Genomic DNA, 18,107 nt, shown 5'->3' with positions numbered 1-18,107 from the left:
GAGCGCCGGCGGCTTCAGCCTTGAAAAGACCACGGCTAACATCAGAGATGGTTTTGCGGGAGCAGCATCTTTCCGTCGCTCCTCGCACTCTACAAAACAAGTAGTTACTCTGCTTGCATAACTTAGTATGGCATATCTGTGAATCCTCGTACGCCATAATGCTGCTAGTAATATAACTCAAGCTATTCAATGATATATGTACTCAACTATGTCACAAATCGATACCAGTCAGCGCGTGCACCCGCGAGGTTGTTCATCGACCTACAGACTCTGCGCTCCTCCCACATGCGCCTTGTCTGGCAAGTCGTCACCTTGATCGCCACGCTCTGCCATAAGTCATACTGCACCAGAATTCGCCAATTCCTTGACTCGCGCCGGGACGCGGTGAGGCTTGGGCACACGAAGCAGTCCAAACTGGCAGCGACGCCTATTCTATGCAATTCCTAGAGTGGTATTTTCAGTACCTCCGTGCTAAATCTCGTCCTCCTCGTCATCAAAGTCGTCCTCTCTCCCCATCTCGTACAATATCCTGCCGCCCTCGCCGGCCCCAATGTCCGTCTGCGCATCGAAATACGGGAGCACTATGCCCTCTCTGTCCCTCCGCTGCTTTTCCGTTAGGCCCAAGTTAAAGGTACTCTCAGGCTCCTCCCCGTCCGCGCGGTCCGCCTCTACCGGGCTGAACAGGGCATGGTCTGTCAGCAGCGTGATCCTGCCCGTGCCCGACTTTGCCGCAGCCGCCAGGTGGCGCTGCAGGATGAACTTTTCCGTGACTGTCCGCCCGCTCTTGCGCCGCAGCTCCATGTCGATGACGACGCCTCTGTCCCGGTCGGAGGCCCTTGGCCTGAGGCCTATGAGGACGCCTTCGCGGTCTTCCCTGAGGCCCCACTCGGGTTCTTGGACGGCGCGGTTGCGTGCCTTTTGCCTGTCGATTTCTTGAGGCAGGCTGGAGAGGCGCAGGATAGCGGTAGCGAGGTGGTTCATGACGGTGAAGGGGTGTGGTTCGTACTCGTTGAACGAAGGTGGTAGTAGAATGGGCACGTCGGTATGATATACGGATACTAGCGATACTGCCGGAGTCAGGATGCTGGAGAGGAAGTGCGAGAGGGAGCTTGCGGCTGTGGACGCGAGGTTGTTGAGCGAGTCGATGAGGATGATGGCCCCTGTTGGGTGTCAGTGGCTGCGACCTTGTTTTGTTGTTTTCTTTTAGGCAAACCGACTTTGATTTGGTTTCTCTCTTGGCTGTTTCGGATCATGGGCGGGATAATGCGCAACCAGTTCCTTGACGACAAGTCGCAAGTCCCTGCCGGCCGCCTTGATCATCATGTCCACCATCTGGGGCTTCTTGACCGTCGCAAAAGAGAGCAGAATGATTTTTGTTTTCGAAATCTGCATTGCATTAGCGACATTGAACGGCCGTGGGGCATGCGACGTACCTTTGCGCGGTGGACGTACTCGTCGAGCACAGGTTGCGCTGGCTGCTCCAGACTGTCGTGGACAAGCGTCAGAGGACTGGCCGAGTCGCGGAGGTTGAGCAGCTTCTGCAGCAGGAGCAGGCTGTGCGATCGGTTGTGGACACTGCTCGTGGCTACCATGTTGCCAGCAGTCGTAGCGACGCACGAAATGGAAACTGTCAGGGATTGATGTATCGCCCACGTTTTGACGTTTTGAAGCCGTCCAAATGTCAAAAAGATCAACTGGTCAAAGGGTGCCCCACATGCCTTGCCTTGCTCACAGCCAGGCAGGCAGGCGCTCGGGGGGCGGGCACAGTCACGCTGTCAGTCACAGACTCACGAGTCACAGCCACGACGAATGACCAAAACCGCAGGTCAAGCATCACAAGACGACAATGTGATGCGAGGCTTGCTCGCCCATGGCGTGGTTCGAATCGCCATACCCCGCCTCGTCCTCGGCCTGGCCATCCTTCAACATGGTTTCCACTCCGCAGCCTTGCTTCTGGACACCAGCCTGCTCGCCCTGGCCATGGGCTGCCTGCGTCTCCTCGGCCTTGGGCTTCGGCTTCATCTTGGAATCATCAGCAACGTCAACCCCCCAATCCTCGACAAACTTGTCGCTCAGCCACTCGTCAAACTCGCCCGCCTTCCTCCTGGCGTGTGCACGCCATGCGTCCTCCAACCAAACAGCGTCGTGTCTCCCCCGCGCCAGATCGTCGACATAGGCCGCGCAGTCGTAGCGGAAGGAATCGTCATTCATGAGCGTCTCAAAGTTGGGACGGGCGTCGCCTGTGTCCGCGTCCAGCGTGTGGGCCATGTCTGGAAATAAGGAGAGGACTTCTCTTCTGTCTTGGGCGCTGAGTGACGACCATGCTAGCGGGTGCGAGAGCACGCTCTGCAGTGGCAAAGTGTTAGTCAATTGAAGGCATGGACAGACAAGCAAGTCAGGAAGCGGGTGAGACGTAGACGTGCCCGAAGATCAGCAGACGCCAGCGGCGACTTTGGGTCGCTGAGCACGTTGTCCGCGGTCCATTTTGATTTACGCTTGGGCGCTGCCTTGTTGCGTCGGGGCATGGCCATCGGCGATGATGCCCAGGCGTGCTTGCGTGGAGGCTTGCGTGAAAGAGCGAAGCGAGGTGAGTTGAGTCTGCTTTTGAAGGGAGCAAGTTTTGACCGGGATGCGATGCAGGGTAGGGCCACGTTGTCGACGTGTACTCCGTACGGACGAACGACTCGGTGCAAGCTCCAAAGTCCTAATGTGGAGATGAGCAGACAGGAAGACGGTGACGCCTCCCCCACAACTCGGGACGACGGATGCTACAGCCCGGCGTAATAAACCTATGCCTTCACGGACTACTGTGACGAGTTGTTGCTCTTTGACATTTCAGCCCCAGGCCATCTTGACCGGCTCCCCACACGAACGTCAGCCACCAAGACGAAGAAGTAATCATGTTTCCGTACACACGAGCGACACGACCACTAGCAACTAGACTGTCCAAGTATATCAAGCAGTCGGGCCAATGTTGTACCTCCAGCCAACAGGGACGAAACACGCCGATCTGCCGTTTGCGGATCGATGTCTTGCGCCGCTGAGAGCCGAACCACGACGGTGCTTATTATTCTCGGTATGGACGGCAGCCAAGGGTAGACAATGTCTCTACCTCAACCAATCACCAGGTTGAGCAGCAGCCGCTTCGGCCAGCAGAAGTGGTTGGTGCCAGCCGTCTCGCCCGATGGTGCTCGCACGCTGCAAATCCTCGCGTCCAACTCTTCTGGAAACGAGGACATGCGTGCCCTCAAGACCGCGGTGCGATTGGGGCGGGAGCTGCTGAATCTGCAATCGACTCGTGCATGTATGTGCTGGATCGCTACATCTCCTGCGACCGACCAGGCTAAAGCTGCCTGGTGAGAGGAACCTCTCCTCTTCCTCCCTTCTCCTCAAGTTTATAGCTAGTACTAGTGATGCTTACATGCAGTTGCCGCTAAGGCTAGTTCTTAACCTTCTGCCAACAAAAAAATCCTGTACAAGCTGTATAATTAAGCCTATAAATAGAAGAAAAGAAAAAATATCGAGACTTTATTCTAATAATATATTCATACTATATTATGTAAAATACAATAAATTACATAACACAACGCCAATTATAGTTGTATCTACTATTTTTGTTCGAGGTCCAGGCTGGACAGCCTCTTTTGGCTGCAGCTTTCCCCTCTGGTCAACTTGAAAGCAGGCTCTTAGCTCCATGAGCCGTCTCTCCCTCCTCATGTAGCGCAACCCCGTCTGCTCGGCCTCCAATCAACCTGGCTGGTTGTTGGTGTCAAGAGAAACTTTGCAACATTCTTATAGCAAGCGCCTCACTGGCCGGTTTCCTCCCCCAATTCTTTCTCTTGATGAACCTGCTGTTCTGCGTGTTCAACCTCACCGTGACAGGCAAAAGCGCGCTGCGTTCAAGCAAGTCCATCTTTTGCATTTGCATTTGCATTTGCATTTGCAGGGCCCAGGGCCGCGCCCTCTGACCAGAGGACCAGTCGACGTTTTGAGGCTCTTGGGCTCTTGATCTCGGCCGTCGTGTGTTCCCAACAACGACGCCTCGGCATGGCTCTCGCAAAGATCCTCCGGAGCATCGTGCGCAACGATGCCATGCGCACCGACCCCGACCAGATTTACAACGCCAAAGTCCTGGCGCTCGTCTGCTCTGCCTGCTTTGGCGGCATGCTCTTCGGCTGGGATACCGGTGCCATTGGCGGCGTTCTGGCAATGGACCAGACCCGACAACGCTTCGGATACCTGCACAGACCCAAGACGGACAAGTTGAACCTGGACCAGAACATCGTCTCGACGCTGCAGGCCGGCTGCTTTGCTGCTTGCTTTGCGACGTCCTGGTTCGCCGACAGATTTGGTCGTCGACGGAGCCTCATCGGCTCTGGCGTCATCACCATCGTCGGAGTCGTCTTTCAGGCTGCGTCTGCCGCGAACGGCGCCTTGGCAGTCATGTACGTCGGGAGATTCATCGCAGGGCTCGGCGTCGGTGCTGCGTCGACCTTGACCCCGCTCTACGTGTCTGAATGTGTTCCTCGAGCGATTCGCGGCGGTTTGACTGGTATCTCTGCCCTCCCCCGTCTCCGGAGTCGCGGCCTCCTTCGTGGACTGGCTAACACGGGGCCGATAGCCTTCTACCAACTCTTCATAGTCCTCGGCATCATGATCGCCTTCTGGGTCAACTACGGCTGTCTCCTGCATGTGCCTGCGCCGGCAGTCTTCATCATCCCCCTGGCCTTGCAGGCCCTGCCCGCGGTGTGAGCGTACTCCCCGTGAAACAATGTCCACCATCAATCAATGCCGATGCGCTGACCGCAACCAGTCTCTTGGTCGCGGGCATGCTTGTTTCTCCAGAGAGGTCTGTCTGCTGTCTGCTCCAGAAATGCTGTCCCGTCGCAACCTCGCTGACCGGTTGGAAGCCCTCGATGGACCGCTCGAAAGGACAGGTGGGAAGAAACCTCCCACATTTTGGTCACGTTGCGAGGGTACCTTTCCGATCCGTGTTCCCGCAGATCTACCAATCGCTGACGGTCTGCAGACTTCCAACCGACTCGGCGTACGTCTCCGGAGAGATGCAAGAAATGGTACGTCAGCTCGAGAATGAGCGCCGCCTGATGGGCGATGCCACGTTTAAGAGTTTGATGAAGGAAATGTGGCTGGTCCCTGCCAATCGACGGCGCACCGTCATCTCCATTGTCCTCATGATATGCCAGCAACTCACCGGCGTGAATGCTATTGTACGTCCAAAGGACCCTTCCCTCGGTTGCTCCTCTCCCCAACCTGTACACGTTCCTGATCCCCGTCAGAACTACTACGCTCCCCAAATCTTCACCAATCTTGGAATGAATGGGACGGATTCATCACTCTTTGCCACCGGAGTCTATGGCATCGTAAAGACCGTGGCCGTCTGCTTGTTCCTGCTCTTCATCGCCGACTCGTTGGGGCGACGAAAGAGCTTGTTGTGGACCAGCCCGATGCTAGTTATTGTGCTGTTCATCATCGGTATCTACGGGCGTGTGCAGCCTCCCGTCACTGGAGAGTCGGTAAGTCTGTGCAGTGTCTCGTTTGCAACCAGCCGAGCTAAAGCGCCCCAGGTCTCTGCGTTTTGGTACATCGCCATTACCTGCATCTACCTATGGGCCGCGTACGTAGATTTCCTCTGTTCCTCTGTTTAGTTTACAGCCTGACATGGTGGATAGCATCTTCCAGTTTGGCTGGGGACCCTCCTGCTGGATTCTGGTCAGCGAGATTCCCACCGCGAGGTTGCGTGCCGCAAATGTCGCCATTGGTGCCGGAACCCAGTGGCTCTTCAACTTTGTCATGGCTCGAAGTGCGTGACCCTGGCTGTTGCTAGATTGGCGTGCACTGACTAACGTGTCCTGTTAGCCGTCCTTACTATGCAAAACACCATGGGCTACAAGGGTTATGTGAGTGTGCACAAGCACGACGTGTCACGGCAGGACTGGGTCCAAGCTAATTTATACGTTGTAGGGTATGTTTTTCATGTTTGGCAGCTTCGACGTCCTCATGGGTTTGTTTGTGTTCTTCTTCGTTCCCGAGACCAAAGGTCTCAGCTTGGAGAAGATGGACGAGCTCTTTGGCATGAATGAGACCGTCAAACAGCTAGACGTCGAGCCGGAAACCGGACGTCATGTGAGCGTGCAGGGGGATGCGCCCAGGAAAACATAAGGCCGGACAAAGGTTAGTGAGGGAATAAACCTCTGGCCAATTGGCATGCAAATAGTGAATCACGCACTTGGTTACTGTCTTCCCGCGCCGGATGATTGGATCGGCAGGACATGCCTGAACAGGCTCATCGTGGAGCAGTCAGTCGTTGAGCATGGAGTACCGTATTATTGCTATCATGTAGCTGTAGCTGGCGCTGGAGCGCAACCTGGCGCTTTGTCGAGTTGAAAATTGAAGAAGCCTCCTTGTCAGCGGAAGCCGCTTGGCTACTCTTTTGGTGAGAGACCATGACCATCAGGATACCTGCACCAAGTAGTCAGTCTTCTTGCTCTGCGCTATCCCGTGCATCTGGTTTCCAAGTTTGAACGACTTGCGAAGCGGCTCAAGATGTCCTGAGTGAAGACACTGAAAAAGGGGCGAACGAAAGCTGACTTGCAAGCTTCCGCGCTAGAATTTTGCACAGTTCTCAAGCATGGGCAGTCAACTATGGACAAGGGCGTAATGGACTCGGTACCCTGGCCAACAGTTATTGTGGCTGTTTCACCAACTCCCGAACCAGGAGGATGGAAAAGACCTGCGCACTAGGCATGGGCCTGGCATGCTATTATTTAGTACATGTAGCAAGGCTGACTCCCATACCCTGAGCGGCAGCCCCGGCTCCCAAGCGCCCATGGTGGTCTGGCATATGCACGAGATGCATTGTTGGCGATGCGCCGTGAAATCTCAAGTGCATACATGTGTCTTTGAATAGTCTTCAAGCTCTTGTCTTTTCTCAAATAGCACCGTCAGAGCATTCTTCTTTCGTCTCCGTAGACGGCCAGCTCCCCCCGGCATGTGTTGAAGCTGGGATGGTGACGATAGTACCATGTAGTTACTCCTTTATCGGAGTGCCCAACGGTCCAATGGGTTGGGATGCCGCAACGGGCATGAGTTTGTCTCACATTTCCCGCGGTCCCAGTTGCCAGGCCATGCCAGGCTCTTGATTCCCCGGCGGACGGAGTGCGTAGGCGGTGGGTATGAAACCTTAGGGTCACATTCCTTTGAGACACCGACGTGCAAAAAGGCCCTGTCGTCCGGGTCGAATGCTATACTGTAAATCATGTCAGTAAGCATATAGTTGTCAGGGAAGTTTGTATGGCAAAGCCGGGGCGGCAGGCAAACACTTCGTCACCGCTCCTTATAATTAGTCGCTGGTTCCGAGATGGACCCATTCAAGCCAAGCACCTGTCACTCGCTGGAAACGTGGGCCAAGGTGAAAGATGGAGACTAACGATGAACTCCGTACTAGTCTGACCACTACCGAGTAGCCGGGAAATGGCGAACATTGATTCTGCTCGGTTGTGCTGGCGAGAAGATCCCATTTTGCACGGACTCTGAGGGTCCAACGCATCCGCAGATCCATCATGTATACTCCGTAGCTAGCTTGATAGACAGCCGGGTCGCCCGCTAGATCAGACACAGGGGCGCCTCGAGCCCGACATGTTACATGATGGAGGCTGACGTGAACGTTGGTCGACTGGGCGGAAGGCGGGAGTCGGGGCTTGACGAGGCTCACGTACTGCAAGGTTAAGGATGTACTTACTTAATACTGTATGTAAGTACGGAGTAGTCACTTGTTGCTTTTGCTTTTGCACAGTTGCCGTTGTCGCTCCTTCCTGGTCGCCTCGTGTCGCTGCTTGCCGTTCCCTGTCCGGTCCTACCCATGCCAGGAATTTTAGTCGGTACCTAAGTGCCCAGGTACTTGGCCTCGCAGGTTGCCTTGACATGCGAAGATCCCCCAATTCCTGGGTTAATTTGCTTGCGTTTTTAAAATAGCCAGACGGCCACAGGGTCAAAGGCTCCAACGGCCTAAAAGCTACAAGGGGTGATCAAGGAATGTCGACGATGGGGCCCTACGTAGTACTTGAATGTCGCCTGTGATGCGAACCAGAGTTTGCAAGACGGGCACCCGGGAGCCCTCGCCAACCCCGGCTGGTGGTTGTCAATTAAAATTAAAAATAGGCACCTCGGCAGGTGCAGGGTGCCGGGTACCTAGGGACCTGGTGGTCTGCCAAGTGTCTGCCTGCGAGTACGAGTACGGACTCGGAGTACGGGGTACGCCGTTTCATTGTTCAATGTTCAATGTTCCAGTTGCCGGTGTCGAGCGGCCAGCGGCCAGCCCAGGCAGCCCAGTGCCATGCGGCCGGGTCTCGTCAACACGCACCGCACGAGCACGAGCATGAGCGATCGCACTCTAGTCTCTCACTTGCACCTTGATTGCCTCTCCTCCTCATTTCCTCCGACTATTTATTGCCGCCATGTGCCCTGCTGCTCCCCTCTTGTCGATTCCGGGCAATGGAAGCCACGCAATGCCAACGCCATGTCGACGTGATCGGCTCTCGTTGCGTCGTCTTCGCCGTGTCCGTCTACGCGAACCACGCCCGCCACTTGTCCCGCCACCAAACGGGACGCCAAGTCGAGCCGGGCATCAGCGACGGGATTGATAAAGACGCGAGCCATGGCAAACAGTAGCCGGCCTGGCCCTGGTTCCCGCGGCCATGGCCAGTCCCGGCGGCATGGAGCCGGCGCACAGTCCACGACGACAACGCCAGGCACCACGTCCTCTTCAGCTGCAGGCTCCGGCTCCACACGACACCAGACGAACATACCGCCGCCGTCATTCCGTACGTTCTTTTCCGCCTCAGTTTGAACAAGGCTGTGTTCCCAGATGCTCGTCACCGTGACCTTGGGCTTGATTTCGCTTCCCCTGACTGCTGATTCATTCACCGCGCCCGACGCCTCCCGATTCCTCGGGCGCTTGGCGGCCTGGCCTCAGCCACAAAACCACAAGATGGAAGCGCTAGGCTATCCTGGGCTCCTCCAACAACCGACGGCTTGGTGGGCTTGGTTGGAACTTGGCTGGGTGTCGTGCGTCAAACTGGCAACTGGCTGTGCTGCAAATGTCAAGCTCAAGCAAGCAGCTTGAGGTACCAAGTAGCCACGTCTCCTCGCCGCGATGCCCGCACCACCCGAGTTGCAACTCAACGCCATCCAAGAGACGCCGCGAATGGCTTTGGCGTCGTCTCCTACATGCTTGAACAATCCCGAGACGTCACATCCAACATCTGACCGTCTCCCCCACTCCTCATTGCCTCTTCACACGCAAATTCTGCTCACCAAGTCCGTCGGCATTGACATGTTGGCCTGCATTCTCCGAATCTAAGACTATGGCTGACGAGCAGACTCGACCTGCAGCAACACACAACTCGCCGCGTACATGGGTGCTGACGGCCGCGTTATCGCCATTGGCCGTGCGGCTCATCCGCCAATTGCTGTCTCACGGCGACTACGTCGTCGCATGTTTACCACCGCAAGAAATTGACCATGAGCAACGCAGCGCCGAGTTTCGGGAGCTCATTGCTGAGTGTAAGAGCAGTCGCAAAGACCGTGAAGGATGGGAGAACCGCATTCGAGGCATCCGCTGCGACGGAAAAATGAGTTCTTGTATTTCTGCCGTCGCCGATGCCGTGACGGTCTTTGGACGAATTGATATTCTCTCCCCAAAACCAAAAAAAAAAGGTTGGCACGCTCTAATAACCGGCAATCCATTGCGTAGCTGTTGTGGCCACCGTCGAGGAGCTTTCAACCAATCGACATACGCAAAGTCTTGCTAGACAGCAATTCGAAAGCAACTTTTTCTCGCAGGTGAACTTCATAAAGGCGGCGCTACCACAACTGAGGAAACAACACACAGGACACATTATTGCACTCACAAGCACCTGCGGCCACCTCGGGACGCCTGGCATGTCCATGTTCTCAGCCGCAACGTGGGGCTTCGAGGGATACTGTGACTCTCTAGCTTACGAAGTGGCACCCTTTAACATCAAGGTGACGATTGTGCAGCCGAATTTGGAGATTCAGTCCCTGACTGGTCGTCTCACATTTGCGCCGCAGATCCCCGTCTATGTTGATGCGTATACCGCGGCGCCCAACGTACGAGACATGCTCAGCAATGTGCTGAATTCGGATCCCGATACAGCCGTTCCAGAGTCCCTGGAGGAGTCTGGAGTTACGCCATCCACTCCGGGCAGCACTTCGTTGGAACCAGAACCGGGTCGCGGAGTAATTTTTGACCGCTATGCCAGGCTGTCCCCTCAAGCCGCGGATGCCCTCGTCAATGAAACCGTTCACGCGCTCACGGCGATTGGCGGGCACGAAAACCCCCCATCGAGGCATATTGTTGGATCAGAGGCTGCACTGGTCGTCAAGGAGAAACTCAAGACCGTCACAGAAGAGATGGAGGACTTTGTGGACTCTAGTCTGGCCGTTGATATCTTCGAAAGTGAACTTACGGAAGAGGCCAAAAAGGGTAAAAGGCCGAGGGACAAGAGCCCGGAAGCAGGAGGGCGAAGCCAAATGAGTCAATGAGTTGGATGTATGGGGATCGGGAAGACGATCAAGTCATGTGGGAAACGGTGAATGTTTTTGCGATTGGCATTCCGGGAGAATGAGAGGATGAGAAGGGAAGTGATGGCGACAATGGCGTTAGGACGGCTTCTTGATTGTACAGTGGTGATAGGGACGGGGCTCGCGGATACACACGAGACAAAAAAGCGGAGGAAGATTGATACCCTAGAGCCGGCAGAATAGAGACATGCGGCGAAAGACAAAGGGAAGCACGGTTGCTCCTTGGATTGACTTGGTCCAACTGTCCCAAAGGTGCCGAAACATGACCTGTAGTCACTATTTTTGTTCATACCGAGTGTACTTAAGGTATCTATATGGTAGGGCTGTAGGCGCATGCAGGCCATCTCTGGTGGTACCAGATAACTACTGCCCAGGTACCACAACCACCAGCCTTGACTTTTACTCGCCACGCCCCACCGCCTTGAGCTCACACGCCCGAGACTTGAGCACCACCCGATCTTGCTTCCCCGTGTCCGTCGTTTGTTCCGTGCTCAACGCCATAACGCGGCCACGCCTGAAGCTCCCCCACGCCCAATCCCAGAGCCTAATGCCCACGAGCCGGTCCTCTATTGCCTCTGCATACAAGGAGCGTGCGCCGAGGCCTCCGGCCGTAACAATCCATCCCTCTAGTGGCAGCATCCAAAAGACCCGTTCCGACACCAGTCGCTTCCGGCCAGACGATTCCTGACAATGTTGCACAGAGTGCGGTTATAAGAGATGTCCTCGGATCCATTGCTTCCCATTGCGCCTGCGAGGGCAAGAGCGCTCTTGCTGCCGCTGGGAAAGATCAAGGCGCAACGTTTTGCCGAGTTTGTCAAGATACTACAAGGCGAATATGTCGTTCACCTCAGGGACATTAGTGCCGACGGGAGGCCAAATAGAAGTACACCTGCTACCCCCTCATCCTGTTACTTGAGAACCCTCGCTTGCCGTTCGACATGTCGTGTTCACGTGTTGGGGAGACTGGTGCTAACCTAGTAGACATGTTTTCTCCGTTGGCGTATCCCGACGGTGCAATGCTCTACGATCTTATAACACACCTGCCGCCTGCGTCGCACCTCTCCTTGTCGCCCTTCGATCTATACCGTCAACCACTAGTTCTGATTGCGCTAGCGGACGGGGAGGAGCTTCAAGGCAAGACGTTCAGCAAGAGGTACTCGGCCAGTAGGGCGGCGACAATCGTCGAGAGGAATATTCACGCCTTGTACCAAGAATTAGAGGAGTTAAGAGACAATTACCCCAAGGTACTTGTGCATCAAGTCGTTATTTTTGATTACGCCCCTCCCGAGGGAATGGACATTCCTATGCCAGATGGGATAGTGGCTGTTCCACCCAAGGACAGGCGAAAGCGAACGACCATAAAGACTGTCATGTGCGATGTCTCCTCGTTAGTGCTAGCAGAGATGACGACGCTGGCAAAGTCATTCGAGGCGATGACTACAATTGAATCTCCAGGATCATTGTCCGCGAGAAATATGGATGGCCATACATGGGGTAGTAATGGTGACGGAAGCCCTGTGTCAATATCAAGACGGAATTCGCAGTTTTCGCAGCCCCAGCCACTGTCACGGTCTAACTCGACGTCGAGCGTTGCGGACAAGACACAGGCAAGGCTGTCCATGCCGCTTTCCACGTCGAGATCATCGAGCAATGCAGCTGGACGGCCGTCAACGCCGCCACGGAGTGGGTTGTCCGCCACTCCGATGAGCCCTGAGGACGGACGGAGTGGATCCAGCACCGGGCTGTCAAGTCCGGAGCAGAAGCCGCAGAGGCCGGACCCGACCAACTCGCCGGATGTTAGTCGAGATCGGGTTTCTGTGCAAGGATTTGGGCCTGGCGGTGCCAATGATCGATGGAGGCTGCGTGGCAAAGGGCGCGCGTCCGTGCTCGTTGGATCAATATATCTGCAGGCAGGACGGTGGAGCGACTCACTCAGGGAACTATCCGAAGGCGCAACAGCTGCTCGCTCATTAAACGACCACATTTGGCATGGAAAGGCCCTGGAGCTTATCATCATGAACCTGGTACTCCTGGGCTGGTCGAGACTAGAGTTCCAAGTACCAGCAGTGTGCTTGCCGAATCACGAGCGGCCCGTGAGCATGTCAGGACTTCTCAAGTCAGAAGCAGACAATGCCGATTCTTCACAGCCTAGGCACATACGCCATCTGCAGAGTCTACTTCCTGAGCTCCTCGATAGAATCCTGGGCCTGTACTCTCGAATATCTAGTGAAAATTTGCCGCCACTGCCTCTGGCTGAGACAACTGTTCGATTTTGCAAACTGCTGTCAGCCATGCATTTCAGCGGCGGCAAGTTGGATGAGAAGGCTTTGGACGCTATTGTCACGGGCGAACTGCCGTACCTGCCTCCATCATCCTCTCCTCAATTTACTGTGACACCATCAAGGCAGCAGATTATGAACATGTTGTTCAAGGCATTTCCATCGTCGGGCGCGGAAATTCTGACCATTGCTGACAGAACGTCAATATTAAGCGGTATTGCGAATGTGCTAGGGGCATTAGGCTATCATCGGAAAAAGGCCATGGTGATCCGTGAGCTGGTGTCGGTCCTCATTGACGGTCTTGTGGAGGCTCGTACCCGTGGTGCGGCCGAGGCAGGGATTCATCCGGCTGCGGGTTTGGTCTCCCTGGTTCCGGGTAGCGAAAAGCCCAGTGCAGCGGGAGTTGCGCTGGACCTTGGGGAGGGCGACATCGAAGACGGCATTGAGCCGTTCCTGGATCTATTGTGCAGGTCATATGGTGTTGTTGGCTTTGACATGCGCAAGAATCGCAGCGGGCCTGATGATTCTGATTCTGCAACTGTTGCGAGGCTTCTCATCCAATCTTCGACACGGTTCTTTGGGTTCACTGAAATTAAACTAAATATCCTCAGAGCATGCATCAACTTCTCCGAGGCACTTCCAGATTTCGAGGGCGTTCTAAAATTCTCCGGCGATCTTTTGCGAACTGCTGGCTCTGGAATCGCTCCCGGTCCCAAGCGCGAAGACGTCGCGCCACACATCGACAAGGAGGAGCAGAACCGCCTTGTAACGAACATAGCGCGAACAACTGTTCTAACGGAGCGAATTGGCCTAGAAGGCCTCGCAGCCGAGTACTGGGATGAATTCCTCGTTCGGGGCATCGCGTTGGAGCCGCCACCCAATACGCGAACCCCGATTCCTCACGCAAAGAGCGTACTCCCCGGCGCGAATGCCTCGAGGGCTTCACAAGACGTCAATCCGTTCATTTATAATCCTTTCTTGAAGGAGCCCGCCGAGGTGGCTGCGGAGAACCTTGTAGCTGGCGAGTTGGCCACATTTAAAGTCACGCTGCAAAATACATACGACGTAGAGGTCGACATTGAAAACATGCGGCTTGACACTGAGGGTGTGGAGTTTGAATCAGTTCCAGAACATGTCGTTTTAGGACCTTATCGAACGCAAGTCGTGCGACTGAAGGGTCGTCCAAAGGCTTCCGGCCCCATCAAGGTCACCGGCGCCGTGGTCAAGATACGCGGTTGTCGAGAACGCAGATTTCCCACTTTTCCGAAGCATTGGACGCCATCTCGGGCCGAAAAGATTAAATGCAAGGGTCCGCCTGCACTAGACAGCAGCAGCAGGACGGCACCTGTAAAACCAGAACCCGAAGTCCTTGATCTCAATGTCATCCAACCCCAGCCGCTAGTCGTTGTCAAGTCGACCAGTCTTGCTCAGTCGTCGGTCATGATGCTCGAGGGCGAGAGACAAGTTTTCACTGTAACGATGCAAAACACATCTACCACTACGCCCGTGGACTTTTTGCTCTTTTCCTTCAAGGATTCCACGCAGGGCCCGCTGCAGACAGCGCTGGACAATCGAGATGCTACGCCGGCTGAGCTCTACGAGTATGAATTGGTACTCATGAAGAACCAGGCCCTAAGGCTGCCGCGGAACGGCCAATACCGATATATGCCGCCGGGTGGAGAGGCAACCTTTGAGTTTGAGATTCTGGGCAAGCCAGGTCTAACGCACGCCACGATTCAGGCGGACTATACATGTCTTGGTGTTCCACGGGACGATGTGACCGAACAATTCTACACGCGCCAAGTATTGCTGGACTTGACCGTCACGGTGAATGCCAGTGTGGAGCTTTCTCGCATCGACGCTGTCCCAATGCAAGGGCAGCTACCGTCGGCCTTTTCAAAAAGACTTGGGGGCGATGAAAAGGAAAAAGGGGCCTCGACAGAAAGGTACTTCCTGCTAACCGCAGATGTGCGCAACGCCTGGCCAAGTCAAATGTCGATCCAGCTTGAAGGCGAAGATGGAATGACGGTGGAGGACAGCATTCTCCCCGGAAAGACGAGCCGGGTCGTCATTCCCATGAGAAGAGTATACCTCGAAGACCCCCACGAACCAGTGCCAAGTCTTGATCCGTCACGCAAGAGGCAATTCGTCGTCAGCGCCAGCAAAATCTCGCCCGATATGGAGCGTGCGAGTCGCGAGGCGTTTTGGTACCGGGAAAAGCTTCTTGAAAACCTCAAGGCGACGTGGCGGACGACGTCGGTGCCTGAACGAAATGGTGCGGTGGAACTTCGCAATATTCGGCTGACACCCCGAATGATAGAAGTCATTAGATTTGATGAGGTGGACATTACGGTTTCGGTAGACGGAGCACCAGACAATGTCGCGTACGTGGATGAGTTTATGCAGATGAAGGTGCAAATCGCAAACCGGGCAGCCAGGCCCATATGGCCGCTGGTCAGATTGATGCCGGCGCTGTGCCACCGGCCACTCAACGTGGCGCTCGACTACACCAGGAAGTTTGCCTGGAACGGCGCTTTGCAGCAACGGCTCCCCGAACTCAAGGGACACGAAGTCACAGAGTTTGCGATTGGCGTGACGGCGCTTTGTCGAGGCGAGTTCGAGCTGGCGGCATCTGTGGAAGAGGTGCAAGTGCTTGACGAGGGGCTGAAGGAAGCTCAAGAGCCGGGACGTCGGCCATCAGACACCCAAAAGTTGATGAATGCTGCACTGGGAGTGAAGGAACGGAGGGTGTGGTATGCGCGACAGCCTTGCATTCTGAGAGTCAGGGACAGGGAATGACGTCTGAATGCGCGCCAGCCAGCAGCCCTTGCAGCTGTGGGAGCGGAGCTGCCGTGGCGTTTCCTGTATATACATGAGCCATTTTCACAAGAGCTATCGTACGACGGCGAGGCAGACGTGCATCAGCATGTGATGTGGTCAGTGTAGAGTCTAAACATGTTATGATTGGGTATTCCCAACTCATCGTGTCGGCGTTTGCACAGGGCGCCTTTTTGCTGTGCCACGGAAATAACAGTGCCGGGACGCAGATGGGCGTTGCATTCGAATGATTATGGATGGACAGGCTGGGCTGTTGGGAGGATGTGCTGCTGATATCAGTCACTTTTTGTCATTGTAGCCTCATCCCTGCTGCGGTGTAGAGAGTGCAGACATGGCGGAGTACGAAGGTACTTTATCGAGGTAAGTTAGAAGTTGCTAATTATGGAATTGATTCAGGGCAGAGACACGGCGCACGGACCATCAACGTGAGTGCCTGCCCGCCCGCAATCGATTGATCACGTCACAACACCTACAGCAGAAGCCGAGTCTGACAATTCAGCGACATTTTGTCATGGCCAGCGTAGGAAACGAACCCCCTCTCCCCCCCTCCCATACCTCAGTCGAACCGAAGCACAATGACTAATGCATCATCTGGCGACGGTAACAGCATGGCGTAGCCCGCACGTTCCGGGTACGCACCGAAGAACAGCGACAGCAGGACCTGGAAAAGATCCGAAAATACCGCGCCCTCGAAGACGAGGTGCGCGCCCGAGCAGCGTCGGCGGACTTCACCCCCGAGCTCTTCCAGCTCACAAGCAAGCTCCTCAGCATCAACCCCGAGTACTACACGATATGGAACGTCCGCCGCCGGTGCCTCCTCTCCAGCCTGCTTTCTCCGCTCGCGACGAGCCAGCAGCAGCCGCCGGCCGCCCGTGACGCTGCCGACAAAAAAGCCTCGTCGGACCTGGCGGTCCTGCAGTCCGAACTCACATTCACCATTCCGCTCCTCGTGCAATCCCCCAAGTGCTACTGGATCTGGAACTTCCGGCAATGGGCCCTCTCGCAAGCCATCCTCAGGCTATCCGCCGCCGCCGCCCGCCAGGCCTGGCAGACGGAGCTGGACCTCACGTCCAAGATGCTGGACAAGGACCGGCGCAACTTTCACGCCTGGAGCTACCGGCGACTTGTAATCGGCAGGCTGGAGAGCCCCGAGCTGCAAGGCGAGAGCATGGCCGAGGAGGAGTTTGCGTACACGGAGCGCATCATCCGCCGCGACCTGTCCAACTTTTCTGCGTGGCACAACCGCAGCCAGCTCATCCGGCGGCTGCTCGAGGAGCGGGGGGCCGACGCCGGGAAGCGGGCCGCGATGCTCGGGCAGGAGCTGGACCTCGTGAGGGAGGCGTTGAACGTCGGGCCCGAGGACCAGAGCTTGTGGTACTACCATCGGTTCTTGGTGTCGCAAATTATCAACCGTGGCGCTGGGCAGACGTTCTTGCCGCCCCTGACTGCCCGGGAGAAGGTTGCCTACTTGGGGCGTGAGATTGACGAGATTGAGGAGCTCTTGGAGGACTATGACGATGTCAAGTGGATCTACGAATCTCTCCTCGAGTACACTCTGGCCCTGGGGGAGCTGGAGGAAGGCTGTACGGAGCGGAGGGACCTGCGTGGGTGGCTGGCGAAGCTGCGGGCTCTCGATCCCATGCGCATGGGTCGATGGGACGACGTCGAGATGCAGATTGGGTGTTTGTGAGGGGCGAGGGATTTCAGATCGTACATGGCGAATAGCGTATACTTGGCTGTATTTTTCAAAGAAAGCATCCGGCAAAGGCTGTATTCTGTCTTTGCTGGGGATCTCTGGCGCGGGCTCCTCGAGCGCGTTACGCGTGTTGGTCGACGTGCCTGCTGATGTCGAGTACTATCAGACTTGAGTGCTACCTAAGTACTCAAGTAAAGTACCTACTTAGGTAAGTACTTAAGGTAGCAATGATGCATATGTACGGAGTACTCCAAAGTTCTTTGGCTTCGACGGAGGGTTCTGTAGTGGCGGCGTGTTTCGTGCTTCGTTGAGACAGGCAGGGGCAGGGGTCTCTTTGACAGCTCCAAAGTGGGGTCGGCGCTTTCATTGTTTTCTCCTCGCGACAGCCGCCAGGGCCCAGACAGAGAGAGGTTCCTTCGGGTTGGCGCGGCACTCCAATCTCTACCTGTCACACGAGGAATATATGCCGCATGGCCACGCCGACAATAACCTCACAAGCGACCGTCGACAAAACCCCTCCACCGTGCCAAGGCGCCGGCCGTTGTCTCGACGCTTCGAGGTGCAAGTTGCGAGTGGTGCCAAGGCGAACGTAACCCGAGGGTCTCTCGTCGAAGGCCTTGGCACGCTGAGTAGCAGCCACTTTTTTTTTTTTTTTTTTTTTTTTTTTTTCC

At 55.6% G+C, this 18,107-nt stretch overlaps 7 protein-coding genes across 7 annotated transcripts; 5 read left to right on the top strand and 2 right to left on the bottom strand.

Annotated features, from left to right (window-relative positions):
- Positions 1 to 471: 471 nt before the first annotated feature.
- Positions 472 to 1,592, bottom strand: MAM_06536 (Histone acetylation protein 2; the record flags this gene model as incomplete). The annotated part of the gene is made up of 3 exons (XM_040825334.1): positions 472 to 1,160; positions 1,218 to 1,386; positions 1,434 to 1,592. 3 exons carry the CDS (start codon positions 1,590 to 1,592, stop codon positions 472 to 474), a joined length of 1,017 nt encoding a protein of 338 aa, XP_040676761.1.
- A 241-nt stretch (positions 1,593 to 1,833) lies between these two features.
- Positions 1,834 to 2,268, bottom strand: MAM_06535 (uncharacterized protein; the record flags this gene model as incomplete). The annotated part of the gene is made up of 1 exon (XM_040825333.1): positions 1,834 to 2,268. The coding sequence occupies one exon, from the start codon at positions 2,266 to 2,268 to the stop codon at positions 1,834 to 1,836; it is 435 nt and encodes a 144-aa protein (XP_040676760.1).
- An 834-nt stretch (positions 2,269 to 3,102) lies between these two features.
- MAM_06534 (uncharacterized protein) lies at positions 3,103 to 3,360 on the top strand (the record flags this gene model as incomplete). The annotated part of the gene is made up of 1 exon (XM_040825332.1): positions 3,103 to 3,360. One exon carries the CDS (start codon positions 3,103 to 3,105, stop codon positions 3,358 to 3,360), a length of 258 nt encoding a protein of 85 aa, XP_040676759.1.
- Positions 3,361 to 4,047: 687 nt separating this feature from the next.
- Positions 4,048 to 6,180, top strand: MAM_06533 (General substrate transporter; the record flags this gene model as incomplete). The annotated part of the gene is made up of 8 exons (XM_040825331.1): positions 4,048 to 4,748; positions 4,814 to 4,849; positions 4,911 to 4,976; positions 5,030 to 5,534; positions 5,586 to 5,635; positions 5,691 to 5,821; positions 5,878 to 5,918; positions 5,983 to 6,180. The coding sequence occupies 8 exons, from the start codon at positions 4,048 to 4,050 to the stop codon at positions 6,178 to 6,180; spliced, it is 1,728 nt and encodes a 575-aa protein (XP_040676758.1).
- A 3,203-nt stretch (positions 6,181 to 9,383) lies between these two features.
- On the top strand, positions 9,384 to 10,584 carry MAM_06532 (short chain dehydrogenase/reductase family protein; the record flags this gene model as incomplete). Its single annotated transcript, XM_040825330.1, has 2 exons — positions 9,384 to 9,735; positions 9,773 to 10,584. The coding sequence occupies 2 exons, from the start codon at positions 9,384 to 9,386 to the stop codon at positions 10,582 to 10,584; spliced, it is 1,164 nt and encodes a 387-aa protein (XP_040676757.1).
- A 756-nt stretch (positions 10,585 to 11,340) lies between these two features.
- On the top strand, positions 11,341 to 15,701 carry MAM_06531 (hypercellular protein HypA; the record flags this gene model as incomplete). The annotated part of the gene is made up of 2 exons (XM_040825329.1): positions 11,341 to 11,506; positions 11,605 to 15,701. The coding sequence occupies 2 exons, from the start codon at positions 11,341 to 11,343 to the stop codon at positions 15,699 to 15,701; spliced, it is 4,263 nt and encodes a 1,420-aa protein (XP_040676756.1).
- Positions 15,702 to 16,251: 550 nt separating this feature from the next.
- MAM_06530 (hypercellular protein HypA) lies at positions 16,252 to 17,430 on the top strand (the record flags this gene model as incomplete). Its single annotated transcript, XM_040825328.1, has 2 exons — positions 16,252 to 16,260; positions 16,348 to 17,430. 2 exons carry the CDS (start codon positions 16,252 to 16,254, stop codon positions 17,428 to 17,430), a joined length of 1,092 nt encoding a protein of 363 aa, XP_040676755.1.
- Between the last annotated feature and the right edge of the window lie 677 nt (positions 17,431 to 18,107).

This window comes from Metarhizium album (genome assembly GCF_000804445.1).
Source record: "Metarhizium album ARSEF 1941 chromosome Unknown scaffold_21, whole genome shotgun sequence".
NCBI lineage: Eukaryota > Fungi > Ascomycota > Sordariomycetes > Hypocreales > Clavicipitaceae > Metarhizium > Metarhizium album.
Note: the sequence above shows the minus strand (reverse complement) of the source record. Positions and strands in the feature narration are given on the sequence as shown.